This window comes from Jatropha curcas, chromosome 9 (assembly GCF_041381405.1).
Source record: "Jatropha curcas cultivar XTBG-Jc1 chromosome 9, XTBG_Jcur_1.0, whole genome shotgun sequence".
NCBI classification, from domain to species: domain Eukaryota; kingdom Viridiplantae; phylum Streptophyta; class Magnoliopsida; order Malpighiales; family Euphorbiaceae; genus Jatropha; species Jatropha curcas.
The window spans coordinates 7,275,066-7,295,585 of NC_143159.1; the positions used below are offsets into that span (position 1 = coordinate 7,275,066).

The window sequence follows — 20,520 nt, forward strand, 5'->3', positions numbered from 1 at the left end:
TCATAATAAATAAGACATAAATCCAAAAAAAAAAACAAATTAATTGTTTTATAATTTAAAATTATGTATTCACTTATTTGTTTATTTCATCGAATAACATAGAAATAAATTTTAAAAATTACATTTTAATATAATTGTTTATATAAATATCGAAACACAATTCCCACCCTCCTTCAACCTTCTCTCCATCTCTTTCTCTCTTTAAGTGGTTAGGGAGAAAAGAAAGGAATTAGATGGTGGCCAATGCCTAGAATTTCGTTTTTAGATATAATTATAAAAGGCCAAATACATAAACTTGCAACTCAACTTTCAAAAACACAATCCTACGATACTCTCAACTTCGTTGGGGACCAATTATGCACTTTAAGTTGATTTTTTTGCATAAATCTTGCATCTTTCCATGATGGCAGAGGAGAGTGTAGATACAATCGCCCATTGGAGCGTTAATTAAACTTATGAAAGCTAACGTGGAAATTATCGTTACCTTTTTTATCTTCTGTTGGACAACCATACCTGCAGAACCTCCTCCAACCACATTTTGACCGAACTTCCTACTTCCCTCTATCCAATAACCACCACAGTTCTTAATTCAAGTTCCATTGTCTGTACTTCTGCCCCAAAAGTGCAACTGCCTAAAGTGGCAATAGGACTCCAAATACCATGTGTATTGTTAGGCCCATCAAACTCTCAGGTAGAAAATTCTATTTCGATATGTTCAAATACGTTGCCATATGGATATTGGAAAAATTCAATCAATGAGAGAAATTTAAGGTTGGATTTTATTGATTGTTATGCATGGATAAACTACGTCAGCAACAACCGACAATCTAACGTAATAGCTTGAAATAGGAACAAAAACAATCAAGTCTTCCAAACAAGTTGAAATAGGAAAAAATAAAATAATTATTCTCATTTAATAATTAATTCAAATTTAAATGTAATATGTATTAAATATATTATTATTATTATTATTATCATTATTATTATTCATACAATTGCTCTAGAGGAATTATTCTTTGTCAATAGGGTATAAATTTCTAAATGGGAAATTCAAATTTAGCAAAAATTTTGCTTGCTTAACGCGTGAAACATTCCAAAACAAATTCAAATTTTCATTTTGAGTTATGAATGGATAAAGTGACACCAAATCACTTCTTGAATGATGCAATCTGAAATTAATGCATTTAGTTTCTCTCTCAATTATGTGTGGCTTTACAGAGAGTTAATGTTATGTCGGGGGTAATATTTAACAGCCAAAAATTATACTTTAACTGTCACATTAATCTTTGTGCAAATTCAACTTTTTCCATCTAAAGAGAACGGAGGGAATATAATTTAATACTTATTTTTATTATTTGCTACACTATCAGTATAGTAAAGTTTCATTATTGTAATTTTTATTTTAATAAATTTTACTAACCTCAGTTTATTTTAATTCTCAATTGTGATTTTTAAATATATGTTTAATTAAATTGAATCGGATTCCTATCCAATCCCCAGCTGTGTTCGACTATAACTTTTTAAGTAGTTTTTAGCAGTTTGGCTAAATGCTATTTTTTTTTTATAATACTCGATAACCTAGTGTTTGAACAAGCTTTTATATGTTAATGTAGCGTTTTACAAAAGGTTACTCCTGTAACATTTAGCTCTTAGCATTTTATAAAAAGATATTCAAACAACTACTAGTTACTCAAACAATTATGCTACTAAAATAGTTAATAGTTATCAAAACAACTAATTTTACTGAATAGACCTGAATAAACCCCTCGACTCAATTTTTAAGTCTCAGCTAACTTATTTGGCAAGAAAAGAAACGGAGGAGAAAGCAAATTTGGAGGATTGGGCCTATAGACAATTCCCCTTTCCATCAATAAATGCTTTAGAATTGTATATTGCCACTTATGGGTTGGGCTACCCTTATTGGGCTTTAGTTTGTATTTGAAAATTGTAATTGTATTAAGTCTATTTAAATTGGATTTTTTTTTTCAAAATGATGTTATGCAAAAAACTATTTCTAAAAACGGTATTCTACGAAAAATATTTATCAAAATGATGTTCTGTTGACATTTTAAGGACTTTTGTTTCAGTTATAGTGTAATAAATGCCTTGTTATTTACAAAATTTACAAAACTATTTCTCTCTCTCTCTTTCTCTTTATCTTTTTTTTTTTTTTTTCTCTCTCCTCTCTTTTATGACAGAAAACATATTCACAAATCAATTGATGTTAGGCTCTCCTCCATGGAGTTGATTTCACTCGTGATATCAAAACATCCTTAATTGTGCATCTATTTCAATTTGTAAAAAAAAAAAAATCAATTATTATTGAAAATTATTTATCTAGACCGTATTTATAGCCACGTTTTATAAACTAAATCAATAACAGTAAAAATTTTTAAAAAAATGTCCCGAATTTATCCTTTTTTTTCTAATGTATAATTAGAAATACTCTCATTTTAATAAAAAAAAAAAAAACTCTATTTTTATTGATTTAGTTCATGAATGAGCCATAGACCTGTCTACATAAAGAGAACTCGTGACATAACTATTCTCATTATTATTTGTGTAACAGTACAAAACTTTTATCGTTTTTAATTGATTTCTTATCAGCGGAATGGCACATGAAATAACTCGTGGATCTTTTTATTTAAGTTAAATTAAAACAATAAAAAAATGTATTTTCTCTCTTGTTTTTTTCATTTGCTCTATAGTTGCATTTCCACCTAACACTTCTAATCTTCCGTATATAGGTTAAAGGTTCTTGAGAGAGAGTTTCATCATCATCTTCACAGTGTTATTCTTTTAAGTAATATTAATTAGTTCCTAATTTTTATAGGCTTTAAGAGCAACTACACCTAGAAGGCTTTAAGATCAAAGATATGGCGTTGTTGACACATGAGGAAAACTCTGTTATATTTGGTGTCTTGGGTAAAACTATAATTATGCATTTGAATTGTTTTGCAGCTCAATTATCAAGTTATTATCTAATGATTCCTAATTTCTGTTTCTGTCCATAGGTAACGTTATATCATTCATGGTGTTCTTGGCGCCAGTGTAAGAGCTTCGAATAAACAAAATTAACATATCATCAATTTAATTAATTACTTTTCTGACATATTAAGTTAAATTTTCAGGCCAACCTTTCACAAAATTTATATTATGCTCCTCTGAACAAACATGCATTTCTCATAGTCGGTATCAATGCTTTTGGATGTGTCTTGGAAGTTGCTTACATTATATTCTACCTTATTTATGCACCCAAGAAGGAGAAGGTGATTAATAAATTAATTTCAACACTCTTCATAATAATTACTATATATTTTAAACTTGGAGAATTAAAAAATTGAGTGATGCTAAATAGATCAAATTAAAATTAACTCTATTCAGGAAACAACGACTGTCTCTTTCATGTTATACGGAAATTTAATAACAAATTACTTGTAGATGTTTACATTGAAGTTAATCCTTGTCTTCAACATTGGAGCTTTTGGGTTGATGATATTACTGACGATGTTACTGGTAAAGGGCTCCCAAAGAGTAAAGACTGTTGGGTGGACATGTGCAGCTTTTAGTGTTGCTGTATTTGCAGCTCCATTAAGCATAATGGTACTAAATTAATTACTCTAATTAAAAGAAAAATAATAATTAATTTTTGTAATACTCGAACTCATTAAAAAATTATTTTGCATTTTACAGATGCGAGTGATACGAACAAGAAAGCGTTGAATTTATGCCATTCCCATTATCTTTGTTCCTCACTCTCTCTGCTACAACTTGGTTCTTATATGGACTTTTTGTAAAGGATTTCTTTATTGCAGTCAGTGCTATAACAGTAAATTGAAAAAGAAAAATTCAATTTTTTAAAAATAATTTTCTCAATTTTAATCTTTTATGATTTTCCCATGTGTCAGCTACCAAATGTGCTGGGATTTCTATTTGGCATTGCTCAAATGGCATTGTATATGATATACAAAAATGCGAAAAAAGAGGATAAAGGAGCTACAGAGATCAAAATGAGTACAACTGAGAATTTTTGCCATGAAAATGAGCAGTGCAAGGAGATGAAGTCTGCTATGGTCATGAAATGTGAACACATTGAATCAAATGAGAGTAACGTGTGAATCACTTTTGTGAGCATGAAATGCACACATCTTTAGGTACCTTTGTAGTTTATATCTTTTATATTTTATGCATTTTAAGTGAATAAACTTGGATCTTGGTGCCGGTATAAGAAATTTTAGCCTTAAATGATTGGCTTGTCCAAACTAGGATGGGTATAAGTGGAGAACTTTATTATTTGGGTATAATTTTTTGAATAAGCTAAGTTTTTTTTTGGATTTAAAATAATAAAATAAATTTAATTTTGCTAATAAAAAAAAAAGGGCTAGTCCTGCTTAAAGCCTTCTACGTCTTTTTTTACAATTTTTAGTTTCATATTGAGCATTTGATTGTCAAGTAATTAACAGTAAATCAATTTGTGAAATTAGAGGTTGTTTAAAGTATGAAATAATCGTTACTCTAATTCCTAAACTTGCAAATCCAATTGAGGTCCAAGATGTCAGGCCAATCTCTTTGGTGAACAGCCTATACAAATACAAGTTGCTTACAGAAGTTGTACAATTTCAGTGCGTAGATAGTTAAAAAAAGTTGATTTTTAGGAAAATTATTTATTGCTCTCAAGTTCGGGGTGCAAATTGAGTTTTATTCTTTAAATTTAAATTCTATTGATTAAAAATAAAATAAAAAATTACTTTTATTGTGCATTGCATCGTATTATTTCGGTCCATTAGACACTTCAATAAATAAAATAAATAAATAACTAACTAAAAAATAAGAAATCTTTAACAGCATACAACATAATTATAAATTTAATAAAGTGACAAATTTAATACAATCCATAATTGAGAAGTTTTATATTTATTAACATTTTAAAATTATAATATTTAAATTATATATATATATATATATATATATATATATATATATATATATATATATATATATATATTTGATTTTGTATTGTTGCGACCCATTTCTATGGACTGGACCGGCACTAGGACCTGGGTGGGCTTAAAACCCCTGAAGCCCGTAGTAAGTCTAATTTATTTAAATCTCACATTCTATTCATAATTATGGATTTAGGCCCATTAACTTATTATACATATGCATCCAAAATACAGTTCATATATTTAACATGGACTTTTATTATTTATTTACAACCCAACTGGAATACAGTTGCGGAACCCTACCTTTACATTTACATCGATATTTCTATCATTAACAGTCTTCTCTACTAAGTATTTCAGCTCCATCTTTCCTTTCTTTCTATTACCTGAAAAAAAATAGGTAGGCAGGAGTGAGCACCAAACTCAATGAGTAGGGTTAGATAACCCTCTCACCCCACACAATCACATAGATGCTAAAAATATTTTTATCTGGTCACCGATTAATTTTATGATCATGCAGTTTATCACACAAATGACAATACAACAGCAATCACAATTATTATCACCTTCATATAATCATATCACGTGGAAATTAGTCAGTGGAGTCACCTAAACCCGATGAGCCGTCCTCCCACATGGCCCATCCACTCACATGTGCACCAGGGAGCCAATCTCCCATTCTGGCTGACCGGTATAATCCTCACACGACCGGTCCTCTCATTATTTTTCCATTCTTTTTTCTTTCTCTCTCTTTTTTTTTTATACCGACAGGCGGCATCCCGGTCGTCTCCCTCAAATCTAGATCATCAGGCGCACACAACAGGAGGCCACCCTGCAGGCAACGATTAAATCTAGATCATCAGGTGCGCCCAAAGAGGCTACTCTGCGGTTTCCATATAATCAGAATTATCAGGTGCACATGGGGGCGCCGATCTCCTATTTACCGGCTAACAGAAATCAGAATCAGGATCCATATATCAGAATCAAAATCAGGATCCATATAACAGAATCAGTCTCACAAACCCGTGGTGACCCACTTCATCCCAATTCCACACAAACAAGGCACAGCAATATCACAACACAGGTAATCAAGCAATATTTAACATCAACAAATAGTGCAGCACAACATGACAATTCAACATATTAATGCATGGTAGCATTTAGCCGTGAATGCATGAATGCAGGCGGATGATACTAGTTATCTAACACTACTCATAGTTCTTTATTGTCTTTTAAAAGGACTGCCTTTTTAGCCACATACTTCCAACTTTTGTCCTCGCATTTTGGTATTTTATAAACCTTTAAAATAAACAAGAAAATTCTAAATAAGAATTTTAATTCAAAAACTTATATTTCACATTCTTTTATTAGTTTTGGTTACCAGTCATTTAATTCACTTATTATATGTGCATATATATTGGGTTTTCCTCATTTATATATTTATTTCAAATTTATTACTTTTATATAAAACGTTTGGTTATTCGTTAAGAAACGTTCTTATAAATACTGGTATTCATAATAATAATAATAATAATAATAATAATAATAATAATAATAATAATAATAATACGAGTGATAATATAATATTAATAACGATAATAATTTTAATCGTACTATCTTTTAAGAGTTTCCTTACTTAAGTGTTTTACCGAAATTTCGACGCATTTCCCTTATAATCTATACTAATCAATTTTATATTTTTCACATATCACCACACAGCCCATCCATCCGGCAATTCACATTAACCGATCTCGCCCATCATAACCATCACTTAATTAGTCATCCATCATACATAGGCACTTGATAATCCTATCACCAATTAATTTTTAATTTCCCTAATATCATTAATTATTTATCTATAACATACATTATAATTTCTCCTATTTATACTTCTTAAATTCCGAAAATTAACATATATAATTGTTAGCAAAAATTCTTATTTCAATGTCAATATTATAACTAATATTCATGAACTACATTTCATACTATTCAATTTAATTCACTTAAACACTCGATTAATTCGTTAATTAATTAATTCGAGATTTATTCAAAATTGGCAATTTAATTTCATAAATCTCCAATTTTAATAATTCAATTAAGCTTATATCCAATTAATTAATTAATTCAAGTTGTAAATTTTATACCGAAAAATGGACAATTAAGCCTTACAATGTACCGATGGAAAATCGGATTTGATTTTCGTGACCCGCGCGAAGAGGAGATCATTCTGCCTCTCAAAGTCCTCGCCGGAGTCTCGCCGGACCGCCGCCGTGCACGCTGCCGGAAAAGTTAAACCGCCCAGAAAATTGCAAGGTCACCACCACCCGACTCCAATTTTTGTGAGGAATCCAAATCTGCTATCAATTTGTTGAGCCAGTGGCTCGTTTGGCCGGATCGACTTCCACAGTCGCCTTCAAGCCGCCGCCCATGGTGGTTCATCAAAACTCACCCAAAGTCACAAATTAACGGAGGGGAAACGTTCATATGAGGGAGAGGAGTCGATTGAGACCTTCGGTTCACCTTGAGCCCGTCGGACATGGCGAAAGTCGCCGGAGATCGAGATGCAGGGGCTGTCACTTTGCACAAGTCCGATTCGCGTTGATGGAGGCCCTTTTTGCGTGAGAGGTGGTCGGAAACATGACCTCCAGCGTCAGGCGAGTTGATCGTCACCTAGTCCTCGCTGAACAGTGGTCGGAGATGGGAAGGGAGGAGGAGGAGGGGTTGTCGCACGATGGAGAAGGAAGAAGAAGAAAAGAAGAAGAAAAGAAAAGAGAAGCCCAAAGCTTCTAGACCATTCCGGTTCGATTCGAACCGGTTTGGTCTAATTCCATGATTCGGCTTGGTTCTTACTCGGTTTGCAGTTTTTCCACTTGGTTTTTGGGTTATTCGTGTAGTTTTCGAAAAATCAATTTAATTCCCGAGTCCGGTTCGATTTATTTTAATTTTAATTTTTTAATTTTTTTTTTGATTCCGTAACATTTCCTCCATTTACTCAATAATAATAAAAATATTAATAGTAATGATTTTAATTTTAGAATAATTAATTTATATATATTTACAATAGATTAATCGCTGGAGTTTCATATTAGTTCACAAAAATTTTAACTATTCTCGAATCGAAAATTCCGAAATTATATTTGGGCTTGGGCCCAACTCGCAAAACTATGGACTCAAATTAGAATTACTCGGTCTTTACAGCCCATACTATCAACAATTCGGATTTTTGATTTAATAAAAATTTCAAAAGTTTTGAAAATAAAAATTCGGGGTATTTCTTGTATGTATGTTTTATTTACTTTCAGGACCAAGATTATACATATATTTATACTTTCATTATCAAGGGTTTCGCTATCAAAAATTTCATTACTTTACTTTCGTTATTAAGGATTTCCAATTAAAAATATGCCGAACACTCGTTCATCACTCGAGGTATTATTATGGCAAGTTGGTGATGTATTAAGTTTAATTTTATTAATTTTAATTCTATATCAATATTATTCTATATCTATATCTTATCAATGATATTCATTATCAATCATAATTGAATTTTCAAATTTCATTTATACATAAAATAGTACAATCTTAAGTCTAGTCGTCTTCATGTATTTATACATAAAATATTATCAATTGTTTTATAATTTTTTATACTTTTTTAATTATTGTATTCAATTGTTTTTTTTACTAAGAATTAAATAAGTATAAACATCAATCTTTGTAAATGATAAAGAATTATAAATTAAATAACGAATACCTATAATAAGTGATGGAGCTAGATATTAAACTTAAGGCGCTAAAAAATTTTAAGAGTTGAGGAGGGAATTAAAAATATTTACTATTTTTAAAAGTGTGAAATAAAAAATTTTGGTTAGGGGGCGAGGACCACACCTGCCCATCCCTCCGTCGTTGCCTACAATGAGAAGTAATACGTACCAACTTTGTTAAATACCAGTAATTATAATAAGGTGAAATATGGCATTACATGTAGCGTCATGAGTTTGCATTCGTTGAATTATGTGAGGTTTTGTAAATTTTGAATTAGGTGAGATTGGATGCTAAAAGTTATGATGTTATTTTATTTTCTGATATGATTTTTTCAATATTTGAATCTATGTTTATATGATTTTATCTGCTTACAAATTTATGTTTCCAGTACATATTGCTCTTATTAAATTTGTTTTTATTAAAAAAGACGAACTTTTTCATTTAGATTCCAAATGGATGATGTCGTATAAAGTATTTCTCAACAGTCGATTCAATATTAAAGGATTGAAAAGAAAATAACCAGTGCAAAGGCACGAGCTTTCACTTAGTTACACTATATATTTGTGAGACACCAGTAGACTCATCCATTATTTAGAAAAAAAGCCACGTAATATTTTAATAGCAGCCAACGACTTGTAGTGAAAGTGCATTCAAAGTGGGTCATTATGCTTTATGAAATTCCATAACCCAGCTGTTGTAAGCACAACATACAACTTCACAACTGGAAAAACCAGACTTCATTGCTAAGGTCTCATAGTCCTTTTGGGTCCTCTCTTTACCACCAGGAGTTTGAGCAAACATGAACAGGTCTTGCTCAAAAACAATGTGAGAAGAAACAGCATTTTCCGGTGCCAAAGGAAGTATTGATTCCACAACTATCACTTTGCCCTTACTTGGAAGTGCTTCGTAGCAGTTCTTGAGAAGTTTTAAGCAATACTCATCGCTCCAACCGTGTAGTATCCACTGCAATATATTTTTTGTTTTTAAAAATGAACAGACATATATTTTTTTAATTTTAAATACAATGAAAGACAAACTTATTAATTGATTAATTACCTTCATGAAAATAGCATCTCCCTTTGGGACGCTCACAAACATGTCTCCCGCCACATGCTCCACCCCTGTGATTAAAATAGAAAAAGCTAGGTATATGTGCTAGTTTCAAGATTTTAGATGAGATAAAGAGCTGGTATTCTGGATTAAATGATAATCTGGGATTATATTTGCTGGTTAATAATTTGGTATTTGATAGTGCTTATGAAAATTAGAAATTTTTCTGTGTAGAGTTTCTCTTAGAAGGGTCATTCCTCCCCTTTTCTTCTTGTTTCTTGTTTTATTTATAAGCCAAACTTTCTACCCGTCATAACATGTTGCTGGAGGATATATATGGCGTTAATATTTCTAACCTCCAGATAAATCAGAACCAAAAGCAGATTCACATTTTCAGGAACTAGAACTTTTATCTAGGATGCAAAAAGTAAAAATGAAAATTTTAATTACCCGGGAAAGAAGGTGCATCAGCCAATACATTGGGCAAATCAAAATTTATGCCTTTGATGTGAGGATATTTGGAGGTGATGATACGGAGAGCATCTCCAATACCACCACCCACATCAACCAACACTTTGACACCATCAAATCCATCGTAAACTTCAATTATCTTCTTTACAAATAAGGTAGTGTGGTTTGACATTGCTTCATTGAATACCTGATTGAATCTCTGATCAGTTGCCTGGTATTCGAAGACTGTCATCCCATAGGTTTTGATGAATGGAATCCCACCTTCTAGTATAGCTTCATTGAAGTGGTACCTAATAATAATGCTGACCATTATATCATACTAAAAAAATAAAGCAATAACCTTGCCAAAAAAAAAATAAAAGGAAAAAGAAAGAACCAGCTCTTCATGAAAACTTCATCGTGGTGCAACAAAAAGAGAGGAGATACAGAGCTTCCTTCATTTGAATCATTTCGAGTGAGGAACTTGCATATGGGTCTGGCAGAGTACAGTCTTTCACCTTGTCCATTCTCTTTGGTGCAGTTGAGTATGTCATAGCTTGCCAGGAGACGCAACATACGGTCGAGCAGAGCTGGTGCATCTGGGTTCTTTGTGGGTATTTGAGCAGCAATCTCAACCGGAGAGATCCCCAAGCCATTGCTTGCGGCGGTGGAGATGATGTCTATGATGTTAAGCTCAATAGCTGATTTTAATACCATCGGAAGAACTGCGGCATTCGCTAACCGGATGGCCAGCTTCCCTGTTTCCTGATCCTCTTCTTGATCTGGGTTATAATTAACAGGAAATTTAGAAGTAGGGTTAGTCATGTTTGCAGAAGATGGAGCTATATCCCGCCTCCACCAACTGTTTTATATTGTTTTATTGATTTATGACAAGCTCAGATGGAGGAGAGCCCAACATCAATCGATTTGTGAATTTGTGTTTGGGAAGGAGAGGAAAGAAAAGAATGGACTCATGGAGGAATGAAAACAACGAAAATATTAAAGGATTGTACTATTTATTTTCCGTCCTTATTTTCACTGTACGTTTGAATTGAAAGGAAAATAAGAGAGAGAAAAGGAAATGATATTGTTGCTAATTTATAATTTTATTCTTATTAATTATCAAATAATATATTAAGAATATCTTTTTGTCTTTTTTTTTTAAAAACATTTTCCACTCTTGTGTTTGGATAGAAGATAAGGTTGAGAAAAGAAGATGTATTATATTTTTTTTAAAAAAATTAAATTATTGAAGAAAAAAATTATTATAGATTTACCATTTTACCTTAATAAAAGAAATAATATTAAATTAATAGTGCAAATAAAAGAATGAAAAATTATACCATGAGTGTCATAAATATATGCAATGCTGCCAATGCATATAACTTATTTATATTTATTTATAAACATTATCAAATCTTAAACAGTTAGCATCAAAAGAGCATTAAAATAATGATAAGCCGTGAAGAAAATGAAGTTTAGTTGGGGTAGTTTTGTGATTCAGTTCAGAACAGTGACATTTTCACTCATGTGCACTTTCTTTTCGATTTGGAGAGATTGTGTTGAGGTTGGGCCGGAGAGAATTTGGTGGTTATTTTCTTTCCACCGTAATTTTCCTTCTTGCTCCCGAACACAGTAAAATAGCTTTTCTTGGTTATTTTCCTCCAATATTTTCTTTCCATCCAAATTTTCCTCTCTTCCGAACAAAACATTTGGGTTTCTGTCATAGAAAGAAAAAAAAAAGAGAGAGAGAACGACAGATTGAAAGGGAGGAACTACCATAAATAATTTAGTATATTTTAATTGTGTTATGGTCCCTCCGGCATGCGAGACCCACACACTTTTGGAAAAAAAAAAAAGGAAAACATGTGCTTTAAAAAGAAAAAAAAGGAAAACAAAATAGAGAGCTGTGAATGAGTTATACACGGGTCATTCACTAATCTCTCCTATAAATAGAGGTAGCGAAGCCTCAAGCAAAGCACACAGCATAAAGAAAAAAAAAATATAGAGAGAGAGTTATCTAGTTTTAGGAAGGGTTTTCTAAAATTAGGGGAGGAAAAAATAGTGAGAAAATTATTATGGGGTGTTTTTGAGAAACACTTTGAGTGCCACTGTTTTTGTATTACTCTCTTTGTGTACCTACTATTTTTTTAATAGTGGAAGAATTATTCGGAGTTTGTCCCGTAGACGTATCCCTAAATAGTTGAGGGTGAACCACGTAAATTTCTGTGTCTTATTTTTATTTTTTCGCTGCGTTAATTTTCTCTTAATTAATTAAAAGGACCAAATAAATGGTATCAGAGCTTATGCCCGACAAATTGATTGATTAAACAAAAGTTGCAAAGAAAGATATGTTCAGTGGAACGAATCTTCCAAAATACGATGGTAAAATATTGTTAAAAAGTACAGAGAAGAGCCCACTTAAAATTCACGTAAAAAGGTGTATAATTGGTATACTGTTGGGATGTATTAAAAATCACGAAGTATATGAAAGTAATTGCAGTAAGCTGGTGAGTTGCAAAATTGATATGGCTTCAACAAAGCTGCAATGAAAGTTGCCCCAACACATTCTATACATAGATTAAGCTTTGCCTACACGGTATAGGTAAGTCTTTCCCACGTGCTGAGGTATATGATATCACCGACTCATCTAAGCAAACAACTTAGGAAGAGCAAATTACAATCACATATAAAAAGAAAGTAAAAGTAGCAATTAAGTCCTTTACAAATATCAATTAAGCATCCAAAAACATTCTAATAACAATTGCGTCCTAACGGCTACCCCTCTTTGAAGTTGAACTTGTCCTAAACTTGGAAATCTAGAAATTGTTTTTGATGAAAGAACGACAGAAAAGAAGTGTGACTAGATCTAGTTATCCTAATTTGGACCATGAATTTACGTTTAATTTTTTGAAAATTAGTAGTAATATTTTTTCTTCAACATAAATATTAAGTTAAGGATAAATGCATAAATTCGTTCATGTAGTCTATGTAAAAATCTTGTGGTACTGGAGCTATTTCTTTCAGACTTCTTTTGAGTTAGAATAATACTACACCGGTTCCTGAATGCTTGTCACATTCGAGAAAATACTACGTTTTAAAATACTTGTCACATTTGTGATTTCAAAGAATAATAAATCATTTTTTCATGTTTACCCTTTGTATATGATCGATAATCATTGCTTTAATTCTTTAAAAATTTGATGTTTGGATATATTAAATTAAGGGTAATTTAGTCAATTTACTCAATAATTTATTATAATTGAAACAAATTTAATGGTTTTCTTAAGCTACGTGAAATTCCGAATGTAACAAGTATTTAGGAAAGAAGGTAGTATAAAGTCTTACAAAAATATAAAATTGAGATAATAGAAGAAGAAGAGAGAAAAATTGAATAACTGAAATACATTGAAAATTAGTAAGACATGGAAAACACCATAGATTTTTCTACTATCGAGAGAAAAAATTAATGAGGGTAAAGTTGTCAAAATAGCTAATTGTATTATTATTTTATAATTAAATGTTAAAAGTGGAAAGTACAATTATATCTCTATTTGTGCCAAATCAATTGGAGCTATTTAGCATGATCCTTAAATTGATATACTCAAATTAAAATCAGATTAAGTTACAATTAATTAAGTCTAAGATTTAATATGGATTTTATTAATTTTATTTGATTTTGTACATAAAATTAAATTAAATTAATATACTAAATATTAAGTTAAAATTGATTAAGTTCACTTTTTAATATGAACTTTATGCTATGTGATTTTATGTCACATCTCCTTTCACTTAGTTAATGGCCGAATGTATAATCTCACCCCTTAACTATTTTACTTTAACCATTTGCCATCCTGAGATTTGCGAAAACCTATTAAACACTTTAACTTATATTTTTTGTAACTATTATACTATTTGATACACCGTAAAAAAATTGTGTGAACTCAAATGCAGATGAAAGCATAAACCCTTAAATTTTGTCCAGTATGGTGAAAATATAGTCGTTTTTTTTAAAATCATTTTAACTTTATCTCTCATTCTCTCTCTCTCTCTCAACATATTTATGTCGAACTGTTCTCTTCTTATTATTATTATATGTTTCTCTATAACTAAAACCAAATCAATATTTTCTAATAATTTTATGGTTAATGAAATCGAAACTACTACTATAAGTTTGTATTATTTTTTTTTCAATTTTTATTTTTTTCTCATCTGATTTTGGATATTGATAGTCTCTAGATTGTGTTGTTGGTATTACATGAGATCTTTCGATGAGGTCCTATCTCAAATTTAACATTGATTTTATCAAAGACAAATTTTTTCAATTTGAAGTTTTAAATCTGATTGTGTTTTGGTGTTTTTGAATCTTATTTTACTTTTTTATGTTGTATGTTTCTTCTTTATTTTTTCTCTTCTTTTAAACTCCAGAGAAAATTAATGGAGTTAAAACGTAATTGTATTTTTGCGATTTTTCATTTTTATTCTTTGTATATATATATATATATATATATATGTTAAATTCTAGGAAAAAATGGTGGATAAAGAATAATTGTATTTATGCATTTATGTGTTGCTTCTTTATCTTATCTTTTTTCTTTTTTGAAAATTTCAAAGAAAAAAAATGGAGAGTATGACTATGTTTCTATGATTTTCTTTTGCATCGTAAGGAATATATATATATATATATATATATATATATATACAATGACATTGTATTAGTTTGTCGATATTTTATAATGACTTTTAATAATTTGTAAAAAGTGGCTGCTTTTAATAAATTGTTGGATATAAAATAATAGCTCCAGTTACCGATATTAATAATTTCTAATAATTTGTTAAAAAGTGATTTTTCTTTTGTGATTTACAAAATAATAGTTCAAGTTTTGGATATTTTGTAATATTTTTAAATATTTTGTAAAAGATGACTATTTTTTATAGAAGCTATCAGATTATAAACTATTAACTTCGTTATCAATATTTTGTGATATTTTTAAATAAGCTATAAAACATTGTTTTTTTTTTAATAAAAGTTGTAGATTACAAAATAATAGCTCCGATATTTTGTAACACTTTCTAGTATTTTTGTAAAAGGTAATTTTTTTTTTTTTGTAAAAGTTAGCGGTCCACAAAATAATTTCTCCAATTGCTAGTATGTTGTAACATTTTTTAATTTTTTTTATAATACAGCTTTTTTTTTATTTATAATAAGTGCTGTTTACAAAATAATATTGCATATTATTAATACTTTGTAATATTTTCACATATTTTGTAAAAATTATAGTTTCTTAAATGGAAGTTTATAAAATAATAAGTTTGGTCGCTAAAGTTTTATAAAGATTTCTAATTTGTACTCCATACGTTCTACTTTAATAACTCCAAAGAACATTTTATTTTCTTCCATTTGTGCTTATTTAGGACTTTGAAAGTATATTATTATTTTTTAATTTTACCCACATATATATTATTTTTTTTAATATTGGGGGAGGAAAATTTGAACCTGGATCTATTATAAGGTTGTATATGCACTTATCACTAGGCTATGCCTTGGTCTAATTACCATATATTTAGTAGATGCAATTTGTTTTTATATTTATATTTATTTTTCTTTTTTTATCATTATTTTTAATTGTAGTTAAATTAAAATTTTGACCACACACATAACTAAAAGTTATTCATTATATCAGGCATGAAAAAAATGAAATGGAAGTACTACTCTAATGTTGATTCTTTAATATAAGATAAAATTAATATATAAAATTAAATGGGGAGTTTTTAATTTAAAGAAGGGAAATTTAGATATTTTACTACATATTTTTAGAAAACTAACGTGTTCCAATCATCTTCTTAATTCTTGTAAAAAAACGAAATGTTGCTATCAAAGTAGAAAGATGGAGTAATACATTATAAAAAGTAGCTTTTTTTTTTTTTTTTTTTTTAAACTCAAGTAAAAATCAGTAAATTTTACTTGAATTTACTTACAAGTCATGATGTATAAACACTCAACAAACTTAATAGATAATACTTACACCTAATATAAGAGTGGAACGGTCTGAGGAAGACACACGGGACAAACAAGAGTATTCTGACCATTTATTAAGGAAAAGTAAGGACAAAAAAATACAAATAAATTACAGACTGTGACTCAGTTGGCAATGTAGGCTGTGCATGTGGAAAGAGTTTTCAGGTTCAATTCTCGTTAAATACACCTGCAGAAAGGGGCGAAGAGCCTAACTGTGACTAAACCTGAGCTGAATTTAATTATTTTCTGGTAATAAGATCCGGATACCAGTGGTTTATAAAAAAAAAAAAAAAATCCAAATAGGAAAATTTTTTAAAATAACAGTTATTCCATGGCTTGGAATATGGTTCATGGGATATATCGGCGGTAGGCTAATAATTTTTAATTTAAAAATGTAATTGGAAATAAGACACCATAAATTTTTAGAACAAATTTCTTGACTAAAATAAATAAATAAAACTATAATAAAACAGGACAAATTTTTAAAAGTAACAATCAAAAGAAAAGATATATACTATACAAAATTTTCCGTGTTGGAAATACATAATTGGTACTTGATTTGATAATTGTTCTTTCTATTTGCTTTGCTTGGAAACGATGTTGGAAAATGTTGGGCTTCGGTGGCCGTAATGTTCGGCATTCTCACAAAGTATTGTCCCAATAAATTTCTCTTCTTAAATTTTAGTCCCTTTATATGTTAGATAAAAGAATATAAATAATAAAAAATATAATGTAATAACATGTAATATCAATAATTTTAATATACATAACCAACGGTCAATCAGAAGGATTTAGTTAACTTTTTCACACAGCGTTATTTTAATTCCTCCGATCTCTAATGAATAAAAAAATATAATCAACTTAGGTTGATTGGAGAAAATATATGTTGGAAAGCTTTTCCCGACTTGATGCCATACATGCAGAATTGTACACAAAAGAAAAAAAGAAAAGGAAAAAAGAAAAAGAACAAGAAAAAAAAAAAAGGATAATTCATGAATACATGTATTCACCCAATCTGTCAATCCATCAATTTTGTTTGGTTGTCCAATTTAGATGCATGCTGATGATATGGTTCCAAGTATTCACAAATTATAAATAACTGAATACCAAACACACGAATTTATTCATTTATGCATGTTAATTAATGGTTGTACTTCTTACACCTCATATCTATATTTTATATAAATTGGTGTGAATAATGTTTTATAATTTAATATTTTATCACATTAGTCGGGTTGGCCTTCTAACATTGTGTAGAAGATATGAAGAGTGAGAGATATGAAATTTGAATCCTCTGCACCGTAGAAGTTATCACTAATTTAGTGAATATTATTTAAAGTAAGAATGACTACATATCAGATATCTATTTAAAATGCAACATCTTAACCTAACTAGATTGTAAATTAGATAACCGAATCCATTTCAAACCCGTTTCGAAATTCAACTTTAATACCGAACCTGTTCCAAACCCGATTATAATTATATACTTAAATACTTGCACCGTTTAATACCTGTTTAGCATTAAAAATAACTTTTTTTATTTTTCAAAAGTAAAATGTAAGTAAAAATTATAAAATTATTACTTTGACTTAATAAAAAATATATATTATAAATATTAAATATAATTATAGCATTAATTATAATGTGTATATATAATTTTTTTTTTTAGAACAATAATTATTTTAAATTTTTTGGAATATTAATTAAAAGGATAACGGGTAGCGGTACTCGAGTCCTTGAATCCGAATCTAATCTGGATAGTAAAAATACTAGCCAAACATTTACCAAAACTGGTTTATTCACTACCCGAACCCGCCAAAATTGGATCGAATCAGGTCTGCCGGATCGGGTAAAATTGTCACTCTTAATTCAAAGAGAAGGGATATCCTTACTATGTTGTCCACGATGTTATTACCGTCGTTGGAGCTCCAAGTATTTTTTTTTTTTTTAGAAAAAAAACAAAAATCATTTAATACTTCTATTAAATGAAAATACCTTTCATGATTAAATCAATTGATCGGAAATACACTGCATAGACTCATTTGACGAAAGAATGAGCATGTGGTGCAAGAGGTTACAACATATCTAGCAAACTTTCTTAACTTAAAATAGCAGAAACCGATCTTCAAGACCCTAATCTTGAGACTATTCTCTAGAGGGAAATGTTTGATTATTGATCAATGTTGATGGCAATGAAATTAAATAAGACAATTTCATTGATTAATCATTTTTATTTCCGAAATTGTGGTCTCAGTGGCCTAACACTTCTAATCTTCCGTATATAAGTTAAACGTTCTTGAGAGAGAGTTTCATCATCGTCTTCTTAGTGTTATTCTTTTAAGTAATATTAACTAGTTCCTAATTTTTATAGGCTTTAAGAGCAACTACACCTAGAAGTCTTGATCAAAGATATGGCGTTCTTGACCCATGAGGAACTCTCTGTTATATTTGGTGTCTTGGGTAAAACTATAATTATGCATTTGAATCTGTTTTGCAGTTCAATTATCAAGTTATTATCTAATGATTCCTAATTTCTGTTTCTGTCCATAGGTAACGTTATATCATTCATGGTGATCTTGGCGCCAGTGTAAGAGCTTCGAATAAACAAAATTAACATATCATCAATTTAATTAATTACTTTTCTGACATATTAAGTTAAATTTTCAGGCCAACCTTTCACAAAATTTATAAGAAGAAATCATCAGAAGGGTTTCAATCCATACCATATGTGGTTGCACTTACGAGTGCAATGTTGCTGTTATATTATGCTCTTCTGAAGAAACATGCATTTCTGATAGTCGGTATCAATGCTTTTGGATGTGTCTTGGAAGTTGCTTACATTATATTGTACCTTATTTATGCACCAAAGAAGGAGAAGGTGATTAATAAATTAATTTCAACACTCTTCATAATAATTACTATATATTTTAAACTTGGAGAATTAAAAAATTGAGTGATGCTAAATAGATCAAATTAAAAGTAACTCTATTCAAGAAATAGCGACGGTCTCTTTCATGTTATACAGAAATTTAATAACAAATTACTTGCAGATGTTTACATTGAAGTTAATCCTTGTCTTCAACATTGGAGCTTTTGGGTTGATGATATTACTGACAATGTTACTGATAAAGGGCTCCCAAAGAGTAAATACTGTTGGGTGGATATGTGCAGCTTTTATTGTTGCTGTATTTGCAGCGCCATTAAGCATAATGGTACTAAATTAATTACTCTAATTAAAATAAAAAAAAATTAATTTTTGTAATACTCGAACTGATTAAAAAATTATTTTGCATTTTACAGATGCGAGTGGTACGAACAAGAAGCGTTGAATTTATGCCATTCCCATTATCATTGTTCCTCACTCTCTCTGCTACAACTTGGTTCTTATATGGACTTTTTGTAAAGGATTTCTTTATTGCAGTCAGTACTATAACAGTAAATTGAAAAAGAAAAATTCAATTTTTTAAAAATAATTTTCTCAATTTTAATCTTTTATGATTTTCCCATGTGTCAGCTACCAAATGTGCTGGGATTTCTATTTGGCATTGCTCAAATGGCATTGTATATGATATACAAAAATGCGAAAAAAGAGGATAAAGGAGCTACAGAGATCAAAATGAATAAAACTGAGAATTTTTGCCATGAAAATGAGCAGTGCAAGGAGATGAAGTCTGCTATGGCTCATGACTATGAAGTGTACGAACACAATGACTCAAATGAGAATAATGTATGAATCACTTTTGTACCTTTGCGAGCATGAAATTCAATTTTGTTTAAAGTATGAAATTATCGTTGCTCTAATTCCTAAACTTGCAAATCCAATTGAGATCCAAGATGTCAGGCCACTCTCTTTGGTGAATAGCCTATACAAATACAAGTTGCTTACAGAAGTTACAATTTCAGTGGGTAGATTGTAAAAAAAAAGTTGATTTTTAGGAAAATTGTTTATCACTTTCAAGGTCAGAGTGTAAATTGAGTCTTATTTTTTAAATTTAAATTCTATTGGTTAAAAATAAAATAAAAAATTACTCTTATTTTGTAGTGCATCGTATTGTTTCGATCCATTGGATACTTCAGTAAATAAAATAAATAAATAAATTACTAAAAAATAAGAAATCTTTAATAGTGTACAACATAATTATAAATTTAATAAAGTGACAAATTTAATACAATCCATAATTGAGAAGTTTTGTATTTATTAACATTTTTAAATTATAATATTATATATATATATATATATATATATATATATATATATATATATATATATATATATATATATATATATACTCAATT

The 20,520-nt window shown here is 29.7% G+C and overlaps 2 protein-coding genes, 1 long non-coding RNA gene and 1 pseudogene across 3 annotated transcripts; 2 read left to right on the plus strand and 2 right to left on the minus strand.

The window, feature by feature from the left end:
* Nucleotides 1-2,876: 2,876 nt before the first annotated feature.
* On the plus strand, nt 2,877-4,118 carry LOC149493534 (bidirectional sugar transporter NEC1-like; annotated as a pseudogene).
* Nucleotides 4,119-5,127: 1,009 nt separating this feature from the next.
* On the minus strand, nt 5,128-7,662 carry LOC149493535 (uncharacterized). The gene is made up of 2 exons (XR_016322617.1): nt 7,113-7,662; nt 5,128-5,329 (listed from the first exon to the last, which is right to left on the minus strand). It is a non-coding gene; the product is annotated as an uncharacterized LOC149493535 (long non-coding RNA).
* A 1,508-nt stretch (nt 7,663-9,170) lies between these two features.
* On the minus strand, nt 9,171-11,230 carry LOC105639046 (caffeic acid 3-O-methyltransferase). The gene is made up of 4 exons (XM_012222981.4): nt 10,603-11,230; nt 10,206-10,516; nt 9,762-9,826; nt 9,171-9,668 (listed from the first exon to the last, which is right to left on the minus strand). The coding sequence occupies exons 1-4, from the start codon at nt 11,028-11,030 to the stop codon at nt 9,369-9,371; spliced, it is 1,104 nt and encodes a 367-aa protein (XP_012078371.3). The 5' UTR covers nt 11,031-11,230; the 3' UTR covers nt 9,171-9,368.
* A 7,330-nt stretch (nt 11,231-18,560) lies between these two features.
* LOC105639048 (bidirectional sugar transporter SWEET9) lies at nt 18,561-20,195 on the plus strand. Its single transcript, XM_089726160.1, has 6 exons — nt 18,561-18,684; nt 18,775-18,811; nt 18,892-19,102; nt 19,275-19,436; nt 19,525-19,644; nt 19,739-20,195. The coding sequence occupies exons 1-6, from the start codon at nt 18,636-18,638 to the stop codon at nt 19,955-19,957; spliced, it is 798 nt and encodes a 265-aa protein (XP_089582286.1). The 5' UTR covers nt 18,561-18,635; the 3' UTR covers nt 19,958-20,195.
* Nucleotides 20,196-20,520: the final 325 nt, after the last annotated feature.